General features: G+C 39.7%; 1 protein-coding gene across 1 annotated transcript in view; it reads right to left on the minus strand.

Moving 5' to 3' along the window:
* Positions 1-21,167, minus strand: part of LOC140479895 (metalloprotease TIKI2-like) — a 418,380-nt gene that overhangs the window by 200,311 nt on the left and 196,902 nt on the right. The window contains exon 3 of the mRNA XM_072574253.1: positions 9,744-9,890. Within this exon, the coding sequence (XP_072430354.1) occupies positions 9,744-9,890 (147 nt within the window). The remainder of the gene's footprint in view (positions 1-9,743; positions 9,891-21,167) is intronic.

Raw genomic sequence — 21,167 nt, forward strand, 5'->3', positions numbered from 1 at the left:
CTCTCTTTGCTGCTGCACCCACATACAACCAATGCTCAAGATCTACCACTCTGACTATCTTCCACACTGCCTCTCACTCACCCCAATCCCCAACACCACTAACTCAGCATGCACTCACATTCCCTAAGCACTGATTCATACCAACTCCCCCTGCACCAAAAATAACAGCTGTGCTACCATTTAAACCTCCCTTAATAACTGCCTCTCTCGCATTCCAGGAGGAAAACAGCTTCCAATGGGGCAGAAAGAATCAAGATGGGTGGTAGGCTATCTGCCAATTCAACTCCTCATTTCTCATCTGGAGGGAATTCTGATTCTGACTGCCCTGAATGGTTGGTTCATCTCACCAAAGTCCTCATCATTCAGACCCTTATTGGATCCCACCCATTGTCAGAGTCATAGAGAGGTATAGCACAGAAACAGACCCTTCAGTCTAAATTGTATTTTTCTTTTGTCTATATTTCACTTCAATGGCTTATATGGCCTTTACTTATACTGTTGTGATAAAATGAAAACATTTGCATTAGAAGACAGTGAAGGTTATAAATTTGTTATGAAAATACGGAAGATGGTCATGAGTCACTGTGGCTACACATTATTTTGATAATATCACTCACCTTGGACCACTGGAGGTCTTCATGTTGCACTCAAATACATTTAAACATGTGGAAAATAGCAAGATATTTTGATCCTAGCCTTCCACACTATATCCTTAAATCTACAGTGTTCAGGTTCTTAACTACTTCATTGCTAAAGGGATCACCTTGTGACTGCCTGTATAAATGAATTCCTAATCCTTTTTCATGTTACCCCGGTCATCAACAGCACAATCTACGCTATTCCTAAAAGTTCGTTTTGTTTGTAAGTTGGAGAGTTTTATCGTTTCTTCTTATTGTCCTGTCCCTCCAGGCCTGTTCTTTGCTAGAGCTTCTCAGACAGTGAGCTGGAGTGCCTGCCCAAAAACCAATTCCTCAAGAATGAGTCAAAACAGTGAATAGACAGTGGAATGGGAGGTGCAAAGGACAGAGCAGACTCACAGAATGACAGAATTCCGACAGTGCAGAAAAACACCATTCGGCCTACAGAGTCTGCACGGACCCACTGAAGAACATCACACCTCATCCCTGGAACACTGCATGGTGTTTTTACCATGGCTAACCCACCTAATTTGCACACCCTGGACACTATGGGGCAATTTCTTTTTGAGCAGAGCCAATCCACCTAACCAGCACAACTTCTGACTGCAGGAGGAAGCCAGAGGACCCAATGGAAATCCATGCAGATACGGGGAAAACATGCAAACTCAACACACAGAGTCACCCAAGGCTGGAATCGAACCCAAGTCCCTGGCACTGTGAGGCAGCAGCGCTAATCACTAAGCCTCCATGCTATCCGTTCACTGAGAGTTTGAGACTAAAGGAAAAGAATTTTAAATTTAAAAAGTCAATTTCTTTTTATTGAGTCTGCAGTCACTATCCTGGTTCACTTCTGAAAAATATCCACTCGATTAGTTACCAGGCTACAGCCACTGTTTGAAGAACTGTACTCCAAGTTAGAACAGCAAGAGAAAAAATACTTGAAAGGGAAAGAAACTCAAAATTCTATGAATGCAATAGTGAAAGTAGGACTCTGATTTTTCAAAAAATATAGATGAAATGGGTGGCATATATGAAATAGGTAATAGAAAACAGTCAAATGATAATGAGAAAGCTTGATGCCTTGACAGGCACAGGAAATGTTTGTTAGAAACAAACATGGTTGGCTGGTAGGATTTCCCTAAGTTCTTACAGTTCATAAGCTCTGGCCAGGACTGCTTTCCAATACTGTACAGAGGTCCAGCAGAACACAGGTCAAATCAGATGACTGAGGCACTGCCAGTAAAGTTTGTTGAAACCTTCTTTGACCTACTTGGGGAGGCTACAGGGCTTCTTCCTTTGGCAGCAGGGAGGCTGAAGAACTGCCATTCATCCAGTTACCACTGCAGGTCCTGACAGCAAATCCAATAAGAGAAGACAGCTTACCCCTCGTTCCCCTTTGAGCGCAACCATTTGAGTACAATGACTCATTATGAAGTTTAGGGTCAAAATCTGGTGAGCACATCACTGACACAGGTCCACAACTGACAGAGAAAGCAACACCTGAGAGGTTCATGACACTCAGACAGTTCACATGCAGACCCATGATGAGACTCGGGAATCTCTGACAGGGGCCTTCAGGGTAAAGTCTGGCAGAGATGCTGAAGCCCATATGCAGAAAAGAATGCAGGGATATGTCTAAGTTGTTGTTGTGGCTCTGGTGTGTAAATGCCTGGCTGCCACCAGATTCAACACAACATGCAGTGGCTGCTGGATATGTGTTCAGGCATTCACTCCAATATGCTGGACACAGATGCAGTGCCACATTGGCAAGTGGACAGAGGGAGTAAGGACTCTAGAAGACGTCATTGAACTCCATCAGATAGGATGAAGGGCAGCCAGGCAGCCCAAGGACTTCCTCACAGGATACTCAAAGGTAGCCTACACTCCACTCATCTCTCCCAGTGAGCCGATTGCCTCCTGCCCTGAGGGTACATCTGTGCTTTTGCAAGAGAAATTTGGTAAAAAGTCCCCCAGCATCTGGCTCCACATCCTCTGCGGATGGTGCTGTTGTGCTCAGACAAGAACAATTAAAAGGTGACAAAAGGCACAAAGGACAGCTATTGAGCATTGTATAGAAAAATACATTTTAAATTACATTTTATTCCACCTTAAGCACATTTATTGTATTCTTGTTTTGTCATTTGTTACTGCAATGGTTATGTGCACTCAAAGGTATTGCACCTCATTCCCAACAAGTTTCCCATAGTCACGGAAATGTGTAGACAACAGTGGAAATATACAGTGATATACAGATCACGTCCTGGACTTGTTCACACAGATGATGCAATGGTATCTAAGTAGCACATTTAGCACAAGTGCAAGGCTCATTATATCAACTTGGCTAGTACACAGAATCACAAAGCCAGCCATTTTTACTGAAAATGTAAAAGGTAATGTAGCCAGCCTTTTAGTATGGCACTATTCTGTGCACGGACTTGTCTGTGTCTCATCAGTTACATCATCTTTTCCAAGGTGAGGTCTTCCTTAGATTTCAATATGTCTGAGATTCATCGGTAAGACCTATACCATCTGTTCGATCGCTTATTAATTTTGCATTAAATCTCCATTTTGACATCCATCAACCAGCCAGAAGAGGCTATTAATTAAAATAGCTTCTAATCCATCAGTTTCCAGACCATTTTGTTAATTTTGGCTCTTTCCAGAATTTTACTTTGAGTTGAAATAGTTGTTGAAAGCTTTTAAAACTTCAGATGTAGCTAACGTTTTATTAATACCTTTCCTTTCAATAACATTATCTGCTTCAGCTCCTTTGGAGTTATGTATTCACTTATTCAGTTTTAGACATGCTGTGAAATCTTGAAGTAATTCTAAGGTTCAAGAATCTTTTTTTCCAGTTTTAAATTTCTTTGGTTCTTCCATGAACCTTCTCAGGCAGCATATATTTAGCATCCATGACTTCTCTAAATTTTTGGGAATTTGCTAGATGTTTTAAGTTTTCCTTTCAGTATTTGAAAGTTTTCTCACTGATTCCTGTTGTAGAAATGGTACTGCCGTGGATAATCTCTCTGCGAGATTAGGCTTGTTTTTCTTAAATAATGGAAAACCATTGAAAACTGCTTTACTGAAATTCATTTCAATCTTTCATTTCTGGAGCATCAAATATTTGCAACAAATTTCTACCTTGCAGTCCCACATATAATGAAATTGACCTCAAATTTTTTTTTAAAGAAATTGTAAGATAAACTGGATTTCCTCTTGTTGCCTGTCCATTGCTACAGCTATTGATTCTTCACCCTGCATGAAGGGCTGTTTACCAGATCTCCAGTTCCCAGGTTCTCTGACTTGAAGGTTATAATTGCTGGTTTGTGATTTTCTTCACAGTCCAGCACAGCGCTGTGATGCAGTAGGAATGACTCTGTAAGTTGATGTCTTGACTTGCTCTGCATCTACTTTGTCCCTGGAGCAAATTTGGACACCTTCCACTGTATCTTTCCGAGCTCTGCAAGTTAGCACTGCAGTCTTCAGTCTTATTTAAAGTTGAATTAGATGTTCTCTGGAGTTCGGGCTCATGCACAAGGCCTTCCTTTTGCTTGATGTCAGGAAGCTGACTATTGGCCTCTCGCAAAATTACATTCTCCTTCTCGCCAAGCTTCCTGCTCCTAGGAGCAGCACAAGATTCCACCAACTAGGCATTGATCCACCCACCACTGGCAAAATAATACTGGCCTGGTAAAATTATCCTCAATGGGACATGTGGATGTGTTATTATGCTTATCCTGTGGTGGTAAGCCTGTATGAAGCCAGTGTTCCCATTGATCAAGTTCCCTGATGGCAAGGTAAGGTTGGGGAACCAACCTGCCACGGCTCCCCAGTATTTTTATGCACACCCACCCCACCATGATTCCACTTTGAGTGGGCTCATAAAATTCTCCTGAGACTTGACTGAAAACTCAAGACTCACAAGCTAATTTTTAATGCTAGGCCAAGGACTTGCATAAAACAATTAAACGTTGGTGGAACTATGATTGGTAAAGCAAATGTTTCTACGCAATACAGTCGATTACCCAAACACCTTTTGATGCTTGTTCAGTAAAACTAAAGCAGATAAGAAAGACAGGCATACAGCATGGAAACAGACCCTTCAATCCAACTTGTCCATGTCAACTATGTTTCCCAAACTAAATCAGTTCCATTTGCCTGTGTTTGGTCCATATCCCTTAAAATCTTTCCTATTTATGAACCTGTCCAAAGTTTTTTTTAAAATGCTGCAATTGTACCTGCATCTACAACTTCCTCTGACAATTCCTTTCATTTACCTATCACCTTCTGTGTGAAAAGGTGCCCCTCAGATTTTTTTTAAATCTTCCCCCCTCACCTTAAATCTATACCCTCTAGTTTTAAACTCCCCTACCCAAGGGAAAGACCTTTGCAATTCAGCTTATCTTTTATTTTATAATCATCTGTAAGTCCACCCCTATGTTCCAGGAAAAGAAATCCTAGCTTATGCAGCCTCTGCTTATAATTCAAACCCACCAATCCCAGCAACATCCTTCTCAATCTTTTCTGCATTCTTTCCAATTTAATAATATCCTTCCTTTCGCAGGGCATCTAGAACTGTACTCAGTACTCCCAAAGTAGCCTCACTAATGTCCTGTACAGCCACAATATGACATCCCACCTCTTATACTCAAGTGCTCTGACTGATTAAGGGAAGTGTGCCAAATGTCTTCTTCACACCCCTGACTACCTGTGACACCACTTTCAAGGAACTATGTACCTGAACCCTTATGTCTCTCCATTCAACAACACTCCCCATGGCCCTACCATATGTCCTGACCTTGCTTCCTGACCTTGCTTGTCTTAGCAAGATGCAAGACCTTATCTAAATTAAACACCATGTGCCGCTCCTCAGCTCATTCGCCCAGTTAATCAGGTATTGTTGTACTCTTAGATAACCTTCTTCACTTTTCACTATCCCACCAATTTTGGCGTCATTCACAAACGTACAAACCATGCTTCCTATATTCTCATCCAAATTATTTATAAAAATGACAAACAGCTGTGGATCCAGCACCGATCCTTGTGGCACACGGCTGGTCACAGGCCTCCAGTCCAAAAAACAACCCTCTACTAACACCTTCTGTCTTCTACTCTCAAGTCAATTTTGTCCCCATTTGGCAAGCCCTCTTGTGATCTAACTTCACTAACCAGCCTACAATGAGAAACCCTGTCAAACGCTTTGCTGAAGTCCATTTAGATAACATCTGCCGCTCTGCCTTCACTAATCTTCTTTAACTTTTATTTGATTTTTAACTTGGTACACCTCGGACCAACATTGAATTTCAAAATTCAAAAGATTCTGCAACAATCACAATTTAAAAGAAATGCATCAGCTGGACATCCAGAAAATTGATGAAAACACAGCTTTATAAATTCAAAAGGCCTGTGAAAATACAAAACTTGTCAGATCTGATTATAAAACAGGCTCTGAAAGAAGTACTAAAATTTTCCACTAACTACTTTTTTAAGCCTGCAAGTCAGGAACGGAATTAGCAGAATCTGATCCGTTTTTATGAATTTTTTTTAAGAAGTAAAATCTTACAAGCTACTAGAGCAACTGGCTGGCAAATCTTTCTTGAACCGTAAGAGAAATTGGATGTCGCAAAGATGTTACTACAGTTGTTATGAGGGATTTCAACATGCAGGTCGACTGGGAGAATGAGGATAGTATTGGACCTCAAGAAAGAGACTTTGTGGAGTGCCTCTGAGATGGATTCTTAGAACAGCTGGTGCTGGAGCTGACCAGGGAGAAGGCAATTCTGGATCTGGTATTGTGCAATGAACCAGAATTGGTCAGGGACCTCGAAGTGAAGAAGCCATTGGGAAGTAGTGACCGTAATACAATAAGCTTCAATCTGCAATTTGAGAGGGAGAGGGTACAATCGGAAGTGACAATATTTCTGTTGAATAAAGGGAAATATGGAGCTATGAGGGAGGAGCTAGCCAAAGTTCAATGGCGCAATACTTCAACAGGGATGACAGTGGAGGAACAATGGCGGATATTTCTGTGTATAATGCAGAAGTTGCAGGATCAGTTCATTCCAAAAAGGAAAAAAGATCGAGATCCTATGAGGAGGCAGGGGTGGCCGTGGCTGATGAGGGAAGTTAAGAAACATATAAAGTTAAAAGAGAAAAAGTATAACATAGCAAAGATAAATGGGAAAACGGAGGACTTGGAAGCCTTTAAAGAACAACAGACGATTACTAAGAAGGAAATATGCAGAGAAAAAATGAGGTACGAAGGTAAACTGGCCAATAATATAAAGGAGGATAGTAAAAGATTTTTTAGGTATGTGAAAGGCAAAAAATGGTTAAGACTCAAATTGGGCCCTTGAAGTCAGAAACAGGGGAATATATTACAGGGAACAAAGAAATGTCAGAAGAATTGAATTGGTACTTCAGATCTGTGTTCACTGGGGAAGACACAAGCAATCTCCCTGAGGTAACAGTGGCTGAAGGACCTGAACTTAAGGGAATTTAAATTTGCCAGGAATTAGTGTTGGAGAGACTGTTAGGTCTGAAGGTTGATAAGTCCCCAGAGCCTGATGGTCTACATCCCAGGGTATTGAAGGAGGTGGCTCGAGAAATCGTGGATGTGATGATGATTATTTTCCAAGAGTTCGATAGATTCGGGATCAGTTCCTGCAGATTGGAGGGTGGCTTATGTTGTACCACTTTTTAAGAAAGGTGGGAGAGAGAAAACAGGAAATTATAGACCAGTTAGTCTGACCTCAGTGGTGGGAAAGATGCTGGAGTCTATTATAAAGGATGAAATTATGACACATCTGGATAGTAGTAACAGGATAGGTCAGAGTCAGCATGGATTTATGAAGGGAAATCATGCTTGACTAATCTTCTGGCATTTTTTGAGGATGTAACTCTGAAGATGGACGAGGGAGATCCAGTAGATGTAGTGTACCTGAACTTTCAGAAACCTTTTGATAAAGTCCCACACAGGAGGTTAGTGAGCAAAATTAGGCTGCATGGTATTGGGGGCAAAGTACTGACTTGGGTTGAAAGCTGGTTGGCTGATAGGAAACAAAGAGTAGTGATAAACGGCTCCATTTCGGAATGGCAGGCAGTGACCAGTGGGGTACCGCAGGGATCCGTGCTGGGACCGCAGCTTTTTACAATATATATTAATGCTATGGAAGATGGTATTAGCAATAATATTAGCAAATTTGCTGATGACACTAAGCTGGGTGGCAGGGTGAAATGTGATGAGGATGTTAGGAGATTACAGGGTGACCTGGACAAGTTAGGTGAGTGGTCAGATGCATGGCAGATGCAGTTTAATGTGGATAAATGTATGGTTATCCATTTTGGTGGCAAGCACAGGAAGGCAGATTACTACCTCAATGGAATCAATTTAGGTAAAGGGGTAGTACAAAGAGATCTGAGTGTTCTTGTACACCAGTCAATGAAGGTAAGCATGCAGGTACAGCAGGTAGTGAAGAAGGCTAATCGCATGCTGGCCTTCATAACAAGAGGGATTGAGTATAGAAGCAAAGAGGTTCTTCTGCAGCCGTACAGGGCCCTGGTGAGCCCACACCTGGAGTACTGTGTGCAGTTCTGGTCTCCAAATTTGAGGAAAGACATTCTGGCTATTGAGGGAGTAGAGCGTAGGTTCACGAGGTCAATTCCTGGAATGACGGGATTACCTTACACTGAAAGACTGGAGCGACTGGGCTTGTATACCCGTGGGTTTAGAAGACTGAGAGGGGATCTGATTGAGACATATAAGATTATTAAAGGATTGGACACTCTGGAGGCAGGAGACATGTTTCCGCTGATGGGTGAGTGCCGAACCAGAGGACACAGCTTAAAAATATGGGGTAGACCATTTAGGACAGAGATGAGGAGAAACTTCTTCACCCAGAGAGTGGTGGCTGTGTGGAATGCTCTGCCCCAGAGGGCAGTGGAGGCCCAGTCTCTGGATTCATTTAAGAAAGAATTGGATAGAGCTCTCAAGGATAGTGGAATCAAGGGTTATGGAGATAAGACAGGAACAGAATACTGATTAAGGATGATCAGCCAAGATCATATTGAATGGTGGTGCAGGCTCGAAGGGCAGAATGGCCTACTCCTGCACCTACTGTCTATTGTCTACTGATTGGGTTTAGATGTAGCAATAGTTGCACTGTAAGTTCCAGGAATGGCATTCTGCTCCACCACACAGACCAAATAGAGACAAACCCATTTACAATAGTTTAGCATCTCAGCCAGAGTTTACTTCATATTTTCTTCCCCATTGCTTCCTAAATTCATAACAAGCTGCAAATATTTTCTCCGTGTAAGCAGAGGAGCAAGAAATTAGCGAAAATGTGTACTTTTTGGAGCTGACCAAAATCTCAGAAACAGGGTCGGGGCAGTCTCCTGAATTGGTACATCTGAGCATCCAACAGCCACAATCGTTTTATAATTATAATGTTACAAAAGGCCATTAATGAACTTTTCATGAAGAAAAAGAATCTTATCTTTAAAAAAAAATGACATAAACAAACTTTTTTCCACAGTCTTCAAAGGATTTAAGGCATGCTCCTAAATTGCAATTGACAGCAAGCACTAAAGACAGAACACAGTGCCAGAGCATACAGTAATCTAATCAGAAACCATGCTGGCTTGGCTAAGCTCCACTAACTCATGTAACGTTTGTTAGGCCGTTATCCAATTTCTCTGAAATCCTGTAAATATTATTCAAAAACAACAAGTTTCTGAGGGCTCATCCAGTGCCAACTTCACATTAATTTCATTTACAATAATAATGGGTGCACATTTAGTGGCACAGCAGCCATGTCAAAAACAGCCTATGGTTTACATGAGTTTGATTCATTAAGCTAACTCAAAATGAGCCAAAAGATTATGATTCCATTCAAAGTACGTAGAGAAAAAAAATGCAAAACTGACTTGGCATGCTTCTATACTTAGCCATGCCTTTTTATACTCTAGAATAAACTTGCAATTAGCTGCTATAAAACTTTTAAAATAACCTGGAACCTTTCCCCCATCTCAATTGACCCCTTTCTCTGCACTCATTTTGACAAGATTGAAAATGTCAACAAAATAACAGCTACGGTTCCTTACTTGGGATGTATCATGATTAAAGATGACAGCATTCAAGTCCCCACAGTTGTAGTGTTTGATGAGGTCCTCTGTTGTGTAAGGGGCTTGCAAACTGCCTGCTCGGAGGCTTTCATGTTGCAGCAGAGTTTGGTTTAAAGCAAAGAGGACCTGTAATGACATAAGAATAAAACAATTGTGAAGAATACTACAAGTTGGAAACAGATGGAATTTAGAACAGCATGGATTTGGGGCACATAACAATTTCGGCACAGACACATCCCCATGCAGGGTTTAATTATGAAGCTGTGTTTCTATTTTAACTAGGTTAAATATTATGCATGATGTGAAATGTTATGCAAGGAATGAATCAATTCAGGAATCATTTTCCTTTTCTCCTCTCTTTATCAAAAGATGATGAACACTGTCCATTTCATTTTATACAATCCAGGCATTAATTTTTCAAAGGTGAGCCCAGGAGGGGAGATGCTACTAAATTGTGTGATGTCAGACAGGTCCATTTGCTGTCTGCACGAAATAATGACCAACTGGCTGATTTACTATAACAAGGTAAAAACAATGACTGCAGATGCTGGAAACCAGATTCTGGATTAGTGGTGCTGGAAGAGCACAGCAGTTCAGGCAGCATCCAAGGAGCTTTGAAATCGATGTTTCAGGCAAAAGCCCTTCATCAGGATTTATTATAACATCCTATCTCTACAGTTGCTGAGCATATTATTGCAGAACACCCTATCATTCTGTAAAGAAATGTATATAATAGATGCTCGACAATGTCTTCAATAACATATAAGAGGAGATTTAGGTCCTAAATTTTCTACAACACAACTAAAGCAGAGAGAGAGAGACCTCTATCCAGATTCAGGCAACTGACTCCACAAAACTTTGCAGGTTCATCTAAGTTGAATAGGCAGAGCTTTGTATGCTATTTAAATGCAGCTTTTTGACAATATATCTAATACAAAAGTGGCGTATAATGTAATGCAGCTGCAGAATGAAGGTCCTAAATTGTCCATGAACAGAAGGTAGCTAGAAATTAGCTGGTGGGCAAACTAAAGGGGCAAAGTAATAGAAAGCTAAGGGAATTAGCTGGAAGATACTTAGAATAAAATAGTATAGAATATCCTTTATTGTCACTTTGGAAGAGAAGCCAGAGATAGGATAAAACAAAAAATAAAATTATTTGTGATTAAAGGGGAAATGCAGTACTTGAGGAAGCAGGCAATATTTGGAACAAGGATGACAATCAGTTTGAAGAAATGAATTCTGAAATTTCAGGCATCCAACCCAACTTGTCCTTCTGAAAAAGATTAGGATCAAGAGAAAGATGGTGTTTGAAAACCCTTCTGTGGGTCTGCCAAAAATGTGCTATACATACACTCTTTGTAGGTGGTTATTTTGGCAGTGAGTGCCACTTCTTCAACTCTCAGGACAGCTTTACAGCACAAAAAAAAACTAAATGCTTCAGCAGGACAGCCAAGGTAAGCCCCATATATATGTTACTTTCATTCATTATCCTCCTGGGACTAGGAGAGTCAGATTTGAAAGTAGGAGGTGATAATCGGAAACAGATGTTCCAGTCCATGGCTCCCAAATTTACTGACTCACCTTGTTAATGCCATACTTGTATTAGGAGGATTCTAGGTGTACATTATATTTACAGAGAGGCACCAAGGAACCATTTGAAAAGATCACGGACACATAGCCCTATATAATTTGGATTCCCAAGAACCAAGAAGGATTCAAACTGCAACTTTGGTGTAGTCCCCTAAATTTCAGTACCTAGAGTCAGAACCTCAACATTTTTGTACCAAAATTGTGTTGAAATTAAAGATCCTGATACATTATGTCAAAGATAAGACTTTCAAGAGTTTTTTTTTTTAAATAGTGCTTTGCTTGGAGTTTGTTACTGAGAGTTTTTATTCTTGTTAAGTTTCTTTCTGCTTTCTGAAGATCTTTGAAGGTTCCAATGTTTTTCACTGCACTACTGAGTGTAAAACTTCAGGTTCAATTTCCCAAGTCATTTCATCTTCTTTTTGGCTCAACACATTGTCAGACTTCCAGGGCAACAATCTTCAGGTTGTTCCTTAAGGTCAGTCGTATGTTGCCACCATCTTCAGTTTATTAACGGGCCTTTTAACCCTCAGTTCTGAGCACTTTTAGTCACTTAATTGACCTTGCTTTCTTTTGCACTTTTTGTTACATCTCTTGCATGTAGTTTATGCTTCACGTCAAATACTATTTTCACAAAGCTAACAGTGCGTGGATGAAAGAATAAACAAATCAGAACAAAATCAAACAAAGCACTACCTTGACACTTAAAAGAGGTGTCTGGGATATTGCCCGAGAACGTCACTGTTGTGGATTGTCCCTTTCATTCTGTAGGCCAGATAAATGCAAGACAACAAGCAAGTAATTCAGCATAACACTCCTTAAATGGTACATGGTCAGAAGCATTTATGTGAAGTAAACTTCACTAATAGATGGGGAAGGCTCATAAACACTTTGGAAACTTGGCCAACCTGTAGCAAGCCATTTAAAACACTGTAGTACCACCAGCAGTACCTTCAAAAATTCCTCCAAATCTAAAAAACAAGAAATGTGGTTTGACACCAGCATCCCCTCCCAAGTCAGAATGTAGATCATTAAGGCAATCATCACTCCAAATCAGCCCCACTACAGTTCTTACGCTTGACACCAGACTCCCAAAGCAGTTGCTTCACTCAGATCTTCATTGGAACAGGGGACTTCCAGGAAAACAATAGAAGCACTTTTGGGATGACCTCAATGTATTTCTGAGGAAATCAAATATTCTAGTTGACTCATGGGTGTCTTTGGCTTATAACTGATCAAGGTGGAGAATGTTCATTCTGGATGATGTTGTACGAGGTGATGGTTCTGAAAGGGTTAATATTGGAGATTACAATACAGTCCAACCAATCGAGTGACGTCATATGGCAGTGGGTTGGAGGGGGAAAGAATTTTGGAGAGAACAGCTCTGGGACAGATGTGTCATATATATTTCCCATTGCCTCAGTAACAATACCTAACTACTTAATATAACTTGTAGATAATTGCTATATGCAACAAACTACATCTCACTAAGAAGTGCTCTGCTACCACTGTAACCTTTTACAAGTCAAGGGAAGAAGACTGGTCATAGAGGTGCCCAGCTGGGAAATAGACCCTTAGGTCCAACCCACCCATGCCAATCAGATATCACAACCCAATCTAGTCCCACCTGCCAACACTCGGCCCATATCCCTCCAAACTTTTCCTATTCATATACCCAGCCAAATGCCTTTTAAAGTTGCAATTATTCGAGCCTCCACCACTTCCTCTGGCAGCTCATTCCATACATGTACCACCCTTTCCATGAAAAAGTTGCCCCTTAGGTCTCTTTTATATCTTTCCCCCCTCACCCTACAATACCTGAATTCAAACAGCAAAGGCAGCAACTGTGTAGGTTCACTGCTCTGTCAGTTTCTTTCTCTCTCTCTCTCTCTCCTGCACAGAACTCACCATGTACTTCCTTTGTCTGTTGCTCTCCCTTTTAAAACTGCTGTTGTTTTAACTTCTTTTTCCTCCAAAGTTCCAAAACAATTCAACAGCTGATGGAATCTTTTACCCATAGATATCACAGAAGGCAACAAACACATCAAAAGACTTTTGTCAGGAAACACACAGAGATGAAGTTGATGAGTTGAATAAGAGCACAAATCTCCCATAAATTTGTCTCCTCGGCCCTTCAAACACCATCAGACCACATGTGGCAAAGTCTTCAGATTGTGCATTGAACATATCAGCATCTCAGACCTATCGTACTGGAGTGGAGGCAAATCATTGTCGATCCCAATGGGGTGGCTGCCAAGGGAGAATTACTGTTGTAACTTGGAAATGGTATAAGTTTAGCTGAAGGACATGAGGGCAACTTGGGAAAAGCTGCAGTGGACTGCTTTTCCTTGAAGGGTTTTAGCAGAATAGGCAAGGTGCAATGCTTTGGGGGTAAAATGCAGCCTTCATAGTCTGTTAACAATCCCATCCCTACAGTTAGAGAGAAGCTGTATGACCACCAGTCCTGATTCTGCCAGTTGTGCTGTGTTGTGGGAAGAGATTTGTTCTTTCTGGGATTTGCCCAGATACTATGCATTTGTAAAGTTAATTCTGATAATGGGAAATGCCTTGCAAGCATTCTAGGTCTACCTTCCACCTTGGTAAAAAAACGAGGACTGCAGATGCTGGAAACCCGAATCGAGTGGTGCTGAAAAATCACAGCAAGTAAGGCAGCATCTAAGGAGCAGGAAAATACCATGATATTCTTGATGAAGGGCTTTTGCCCGAAACATCGATTTTCCTGCTCCGTGGATGCTGCCTGACCTGCTGTGCTTTTCCAGCTCTACCTTCCATCTTCACAAGTTTAAATTATACATTTAGCTTGTCAAATCGCCAACATAATCACGCAAGGTGGATGTACACCCAACACAAAGCTATCAGAAGTTTGCTGAATCACTGCTATACTTCTCCTGTGGGCTGATATATGTTCCAGAAATTAAACTGCGTTATCTGATTCATAACATTGACATTCACCACATCATTGCCAATGAGGAAAAAAGTCATCTGCCTTGTTTAAGCTTTGCAGATTTATTTAATTCAATCACTGGTCTTGAAGCATTTAAAAGAAAACAAGGCCCAAAACTTTTCTCAACTTGAACAAACATTTCATCATTTGTTTACAAAGCTTGAGAGGGGACTTTCAAACATACTGTGAGATTTTATTCAATTATGAAGGATAGCTATTGAAAGGGAGGAAATCACTGGTAAAATCGAATTGAAGCTGTTTAAATTTGTGAAAACAGTTTGCAATGTGCAAAGACTTTTGAAAAATGCCCAAATTTTCTCGGGTAGTCCATTGAAGTGAATTGATCTCCTGTTAACTTTGAACGAGATCAACAAAATCCAAAAGAAGTTACAGAGTCAAAGTTACAGCAGGCCTCCTCCAGCAGGAACTGTATCACTACAAGCTTTGGGCTCCAGGTTAGGCAAGCAGCTTCAACTTTCTGTCAAGATGAGGGCTCGAACAGGAGTGTACAGGTTCAGGGGGAAGGGGAGGGCACTGACTGAGACAATTCCAGTGCAGCTGGTGAGGTTGCAAATCCTGTAATAACCACAACTCCTACAGTGGCAAGAAAGTTTTGAAAAAATCTTTGGTAGAAATTGCTCAAAACTCCCTTAGGAAAATAATGCAAACAATCACATTTAGTCTTCAGCTCTATTTCTTTGAGAATTCCACAAGTTTCACATTTGAGATTGGCAGAATACCACCTGACCCCAAGGAATTTCATGACCTATGCATATAAAATTCATTGTTAAAATGTATCTTAACAGTCAGGTTGTCGCTTTTTAATTAACTTCCCTTTGAGGAGCTAAATATTCAAATTTCTATTTCAGGAATGTATTATGTTATTTTTCTTCTTCTTGTTAAGTACACTTGCTTAAATTTAGACATAACCTAATGTGATACTCTACTATGTCCCAAGAGCAAGCTGGATCCCATTGAGCCAGTGGTTAACTCCAGTAGGTGAAATAATTAACAAAAAAGATTATTCTTCTAATTGGTAGAGGCATAATGCTGAAAGCTCATCTAGTTACCATGGTTGGTGAAAATATTCCCAAGAGGCACCAAAAGTCAGGGTTCACTTGCCAATTAAAAAGGCTGATTCACAAAGGATTAAAACAATCTAACTTTGTGGCATTTCATTTCACTTTTTGTTTTACCTCCAATTATTTTCCTTTCTTCTACAGGAGGTTTTTTTTTGTTAGTGTATAGTTCCACCAGCTCTTGCAGCCTTCCAGTACCATATCCAAGTCATTGTTCTTCGCAGACACAGAATTACAGATAATATCCAGCAAAAAAAAAGGGACTTTCAACACAAACAGTCCATGCACCACCCGAGCTGCCTTCCATCCATGTTTATCTAACTCCACAAGCAGAATCTTCTACTCACTTCTCCCTCATTTTGCTACAATGCTGAGACAAAACCAGTGACTTCTTTTAAAAGTAGAAGCAAACCAAAATCCTATTTATTTACTAGAAAGATGAAGTCACAAGAACTTTTTCGTTCGGAACAAAATAGATTTTACTAGACGAGAGTTATAAATGGCAAACACTAGATTCTCACTTAGGTAACCATCAATACATGAAAACCCAGAATCAACACAAGTCAAACAGGCAAATTGAGGTCAATTATAAACTTTCAATCATGGGACCAAATGGCAGATATAACCAAGATGAAGCTTACAAACTGTGGACCTCAGCTATCCGCTTAGCATATCACTCATCTTAATCATGAAACACTACCTTCCTTACACAGAATTTCAACTTCCCCTTTTTCTTAGGATTCAACTTGACCTTCATCCAATATAGTAAGATGAGGTCTAACCTCTGAGTGGTACTTTATGAAACATATCTATTTTCTGGAGGTCTACAGGCTCAGGCGCCAGTTCCATATGATCTGACATCAATATAATGAAGCTTCTTTTACACATACTCTGCTGTTATTTTTTGCATAATCAAAGCATAATTAATTCTTTACTCGAGAGATGACAGCAAGGACAACCTATGTTCCAGTGGCGCATTCGTCATCAAAGATTCCACATCCCAGAACCTCCTCAATTCTACCTGTAAAGGTTTGGATGGCATAAATCAACTTTAACCCTCAGTGACAAAAACAGCTGCAGCAATTTTATCTTTGTTTATTCTCTGAGTTTCTGAACCAAGATGGTGCACTCATCTTTGGCACTGCAACCACTGGATTCATAATCTTTTGAGCTCTGATGTCTCTCAGTTTTCAATTAGGATGTTTCAAAAGATTCAAGTTTTGCCCACAGACTTCATCCCAATATGCTTATACAGCTTCTCCGTATTCACATCTTTCTTATTTGCCTCTATTATCAGTACTCTCTATGGTTGTGAAATCCATGCTGTAGCTAACCTCTAGTGATTTCACCTGATTTATTTCTTGTTGACTATTTTATTTTATTTTGCTCTATCTTAGAAGATAGAGCAAAATAAAATTTACTCCTTCTATGCCTACATTATCAAAAACGTTCACAATTTTAAAGATTTTTAATAGGTCACCCCTTGGCCTTCTCTTTGAAGACAAAGTCTAACCTGTTTATCCTTTCCTGATGGGTATAACTTCACTAGCTTGTAAACTTGCACTCTCTCTAGTTTCTCCAAGTGCTTTTTGCCTTACAAGGGTGACCAGAATTGTACAATACAGTCAATGTGTGGCCTAACTAAGGTTTAATATAGGTTTAGCATAACCCTACTTTTCAAATCTATCCCTCCAGGAATAATTCCTAATGCTTTGCTTGTTTTTTTTTGTGTGATTTTATTAACCTGCATTGCTACTTTTAGGAATTTGTGTATTTGCAATCCCAGATCCCTTTGCTCCCCTACCCCATTCAGATTAATATATTCTAAGTAAAAGCGATCTCTCTTTTTTTTACATACATCACATTTATGTATTGAAACTCATCAACTGTACGCCCAATATACAATTTATTAGTGTATTTTTGTAATTTATTGATGATTAGTATTGACTATCCCTCTTACTTAGTATCATCTGCAAATTTAGAAATGATGTTTTTGATTTCTGGCGATTGGGCCCAATGAACATCTGAACAAATAAATTAGAAGTGCAATGTTAACTAAAAAAATCAACAATGGAAAACATCATTGCCAAAATTGACCAGTCTCCACCTGGGGAAGAGGGGTATAAAACATTTCCTCTGTCGAAACAAGAGCACTTCTGAGTGAGGTTCATTAAACTGAAGATGAATTGGGATGGTCTTTCCCCTATCTCGGCGATGGAGCTAATGGCTGCAGGGGCTTATGTCCCTTTACTGCACGCCATTTTACACAGCCCAATCTGAAATCAAAACTCAAGACCTTCCTAGTGTGCATGGCTCAGGACTACACATGGAACAGCTTATTACAATTTATTTTATTCTCTCCATCTTCACCATGGATGGCAGCTTTCCGGTGATAGCTTGACCAAGTGGGATTCATTACCCAAAGTGCTACTTTGTCAAATATTGCTGCAATGTGTTGACTGGGAAATTCAGTCAGCAGGGAAGCAGAATGAAAGTAAAACATTTCCCCACCCACCTGGTGAAAAATTCCATTTTACAAGCTGTGTTGTTCCATGACTGGCTCAAAACCCCGGACAGACGGATTTGCTTAATTCAAGGAATCCATTGGCATTCATCATTTTTTCCCCAAGCTGTTGACTCCTTTTAAACTATTCAGTACATCTGAATTTGTTTTAAAATATGCAGATTCAACTGACCAATGCCTTTGATTGTAACTGAAAATGGTATTCTAGTTTGTACATAACTTTTACTTGTCTGTGGAATCTAGAACCAATGATTGTTCTAATCATCAAGCTCTTAATACATTTACAGATTCCGCTTGCGCGACAGAATAATATTTAATACTTTTGTACTTTCAGGAAAAAGAACCTGTTTCATTCAAGACAGTCTTCAAATCTTACAGCACAGAGAAAGCCATTCAGCCTATCAAGAGTGTTGTTGTGCATGTGTGTATTTAGGTTCTTTGAAAGGACTACTGAATTAATCGCTATCCTCTGCTTGTTTCCAATAGTATATAACCTATTCCTTTGTTAACATTACTATTGAATCTGCTTCAGCATTATTTCCAGGTGGTGTCAATGTTTTTATTTTAGTTAGAACTGTAATGGAGGTGCAGCAGAACATTAGTTCAAGCCAATAATAAGTTGAGTAATGTAAATCACCAACTATTTTTAAAAAATGATTTATTCCTCTACCCAAAAACCAAACCCTCATAAGATTTAAAATAGGAATCCATAAACTTCTTCAGTGGCTTCTTGGCTGAATGTGCAATATGCTGTGCCATTTACCAAGACAGGTCAGACAATGCTAGGTTACATTCTTGTTTGTTGTAATTTATCTGAAGCAGCCAGACAATATGGCATAGCCCATCTAAGTACACTTTCCAATTGTTGGACATAGATAATGCTTTTGTCTTTTGTGTGAAAGTTGGCAAGAATGATGTCTTATCAAACCCCAAGGAATGATATGGGTTTATTAACTGCTACCTCAGTTTACTAAAATCAGAGATGAGTAAGTACAGCTAGAAAGATCATGCATAGAAGGGCATACAAATACAGGTCCTAATAGCAAGTTCATTCCTCTAGATCTCATGAATTAGCTAAATCAGTTGATCTTCAATAATACCCGGTGAATCTGCTTGGCTAAGCCATACAGTTGTAGATGTGAAAAGAAGATATACAGTCAGATCAGGAATAGCTCTAAACATTTTGCTCACCGTGTTCAGTCCATAATCCCATTCAGTATGTACACTACAAAATGAATTATTCAAACACTGGATGCTGTTCAGGAAACCACAACACGAATGAATCCTGGAAATTTAAGCAATTGTACTGCTGCACCACTGTGTAAAGACCATTAATTATTTGCCATTCTATGTTCCTTTGCAGTCTGGGCCACTTTACTGATGAATATTTTTAATCAACCTGTTGAGACATGTCTGGGGCAGGTGGGATGTGAACCTGGACCTTCTGGCCAGAGATCAGGACACTACCATTGTGTCACAACAACCCAGTCCACTTTATTGATACCCTTGCTAAAATGACCCTAAAAGGAAATTATCATGGCCCTGGCCCCATTAAAATCAATGGCAATTGTGCTTTTCCTGCATTTAATCAGTTCTCCCACTGCTGCCACTTAGACTGAAACAATGTACTGATGACCTTACAGCAGTGTGATTTATAGACTTTAAATGTGGTCACTAATTGCATTTAAATGATGTGTTAGCATGTTTCTGATCAGAGTTTGTTGAAAGACAAGTCCTTAAAATTATTGCATCATTATGGCAAAAAAAATCACAAATGTATTTTATAAACTACATTTCTTTATAAAATTTGGTGTTTAAGAGTTGTACAACTTTGAAATTTTGACAGAATCCTACACAAACAAGCTGAGCTGGAGAGTACAGAAAAGCTATTACAAAGATTGTTGGCCCATAAATGCAAAAAACTGAAGGATTCTTTGATAATATTGGCCCCAATTATTTCCTCATATTTAGGGTGACTTATCTGAAATGTTGGCTTTATGAATTTGTTCACCTGGTTAAAGATTTTACCCAACATTAGAAAAACAATGAAACTAACCGGAATTACAATTTTGGAGGTTTCTTTTCGACTCATTAACTGTGCAGATGAAAATATTCTGGGAGATTCCAGTCACTATTTCAAGCAGTTAACCTCTGATACTCATTATCTTGGATAATAACAAAGAATAGGTAATTGAGTGAGGCAGGGCTGCTAAATCTTAATAAGGAAGTGCCTACAAAGAAGGGAAAACATATATTTTCGGTTAAAATAAAGAATAACATGGTCTGGAGAATGTTATAAAATTACCAAAAGCGCCTGAAACTGTTAAGATGCTGTATGAGTAAAATGCTTTTTTAATAGCTTCCTGTTTTGCCCACCTGACCTTCAATAATATGCTAGAAGTAAAAGATTGGTCACAATGGTAGTGAGTGATGAGTCAATTAGCACATATCTCCAATGATGCAAAAGAAATCCAATATCTTTAGATTCAAACAGGCAACTAAACTTCTGGTGCAGTCCTGTCACAGTAGTAATGGGAGTGCAGCAGAACTGCTGGTAAACAAATCCTTACAATGTTATAGGAGGTATTTGTCCCAAAAAGAATGCCCATATTAGAAGAGGTGATTATTGGGCTTGAAAATGTTAGGTACAAGAATTTGTAGGACTTTAGCAAACGTGCATTTTCTTTGCTTTTTTTCCAAAGTACCTGTATGAGAAGAGCAAGTAGTCATCAGTGGAATAATGTGGAAGGCAGTAAAAGCTTGCTTTGAAACCACAACTTTCTATATTTTTACACAATGCACTCCAACAGCCCAAGAAGAACATGATGGAGTAGGTTAACTCTGTGTCTAGTGTCCACCACAGCTGCAAGAATATCCAAGAAAAATTGTCAGACCTAAAGAAATGTACCAATGCAAGACTAGCAAATATAAGTGAAGTAGAGGAAGAAACCATAAGTTCACACCGTAACAAATTCCAGATGGTCAACGCATTATATTCTGTGGTTCTGAAATACTAACTAGAAGCTTGGAAAGGAGGTACTCGTAAGGCACCACAAAGTTGAAATTAATTAATCTTTTTCAAGTATTCCAAGTTGTACAGAAGAAAGCAATAAAAACTGTCTTTGTAGCCTTCACCTCTTCAAGACACCACTTTACCTTGTTACACAGGGACAGGTTGAATGATCTCTCAAGCCTAATCGAGACAAGTCAAGACAAGCTTGCCAATCCAGATCTCCCATCGTTCATAC

The sequence above is a fragment of the Chiloscyllium punctatum genome, chromosome 7, assembly GCF_047496795.1.
Source record: "Chiloscyllium punctatum isolate Juve2018m chromosome 7, sChiPun1.3, whole genome shotgun sequence".
Lineage (NCBI taxonomy): Eukaryota > Metazoa > Chordata > Chondrichthyes > Orectolobiformes > Hemiscylliidae > Chiloscyllium > Chiloscyllium punctatum.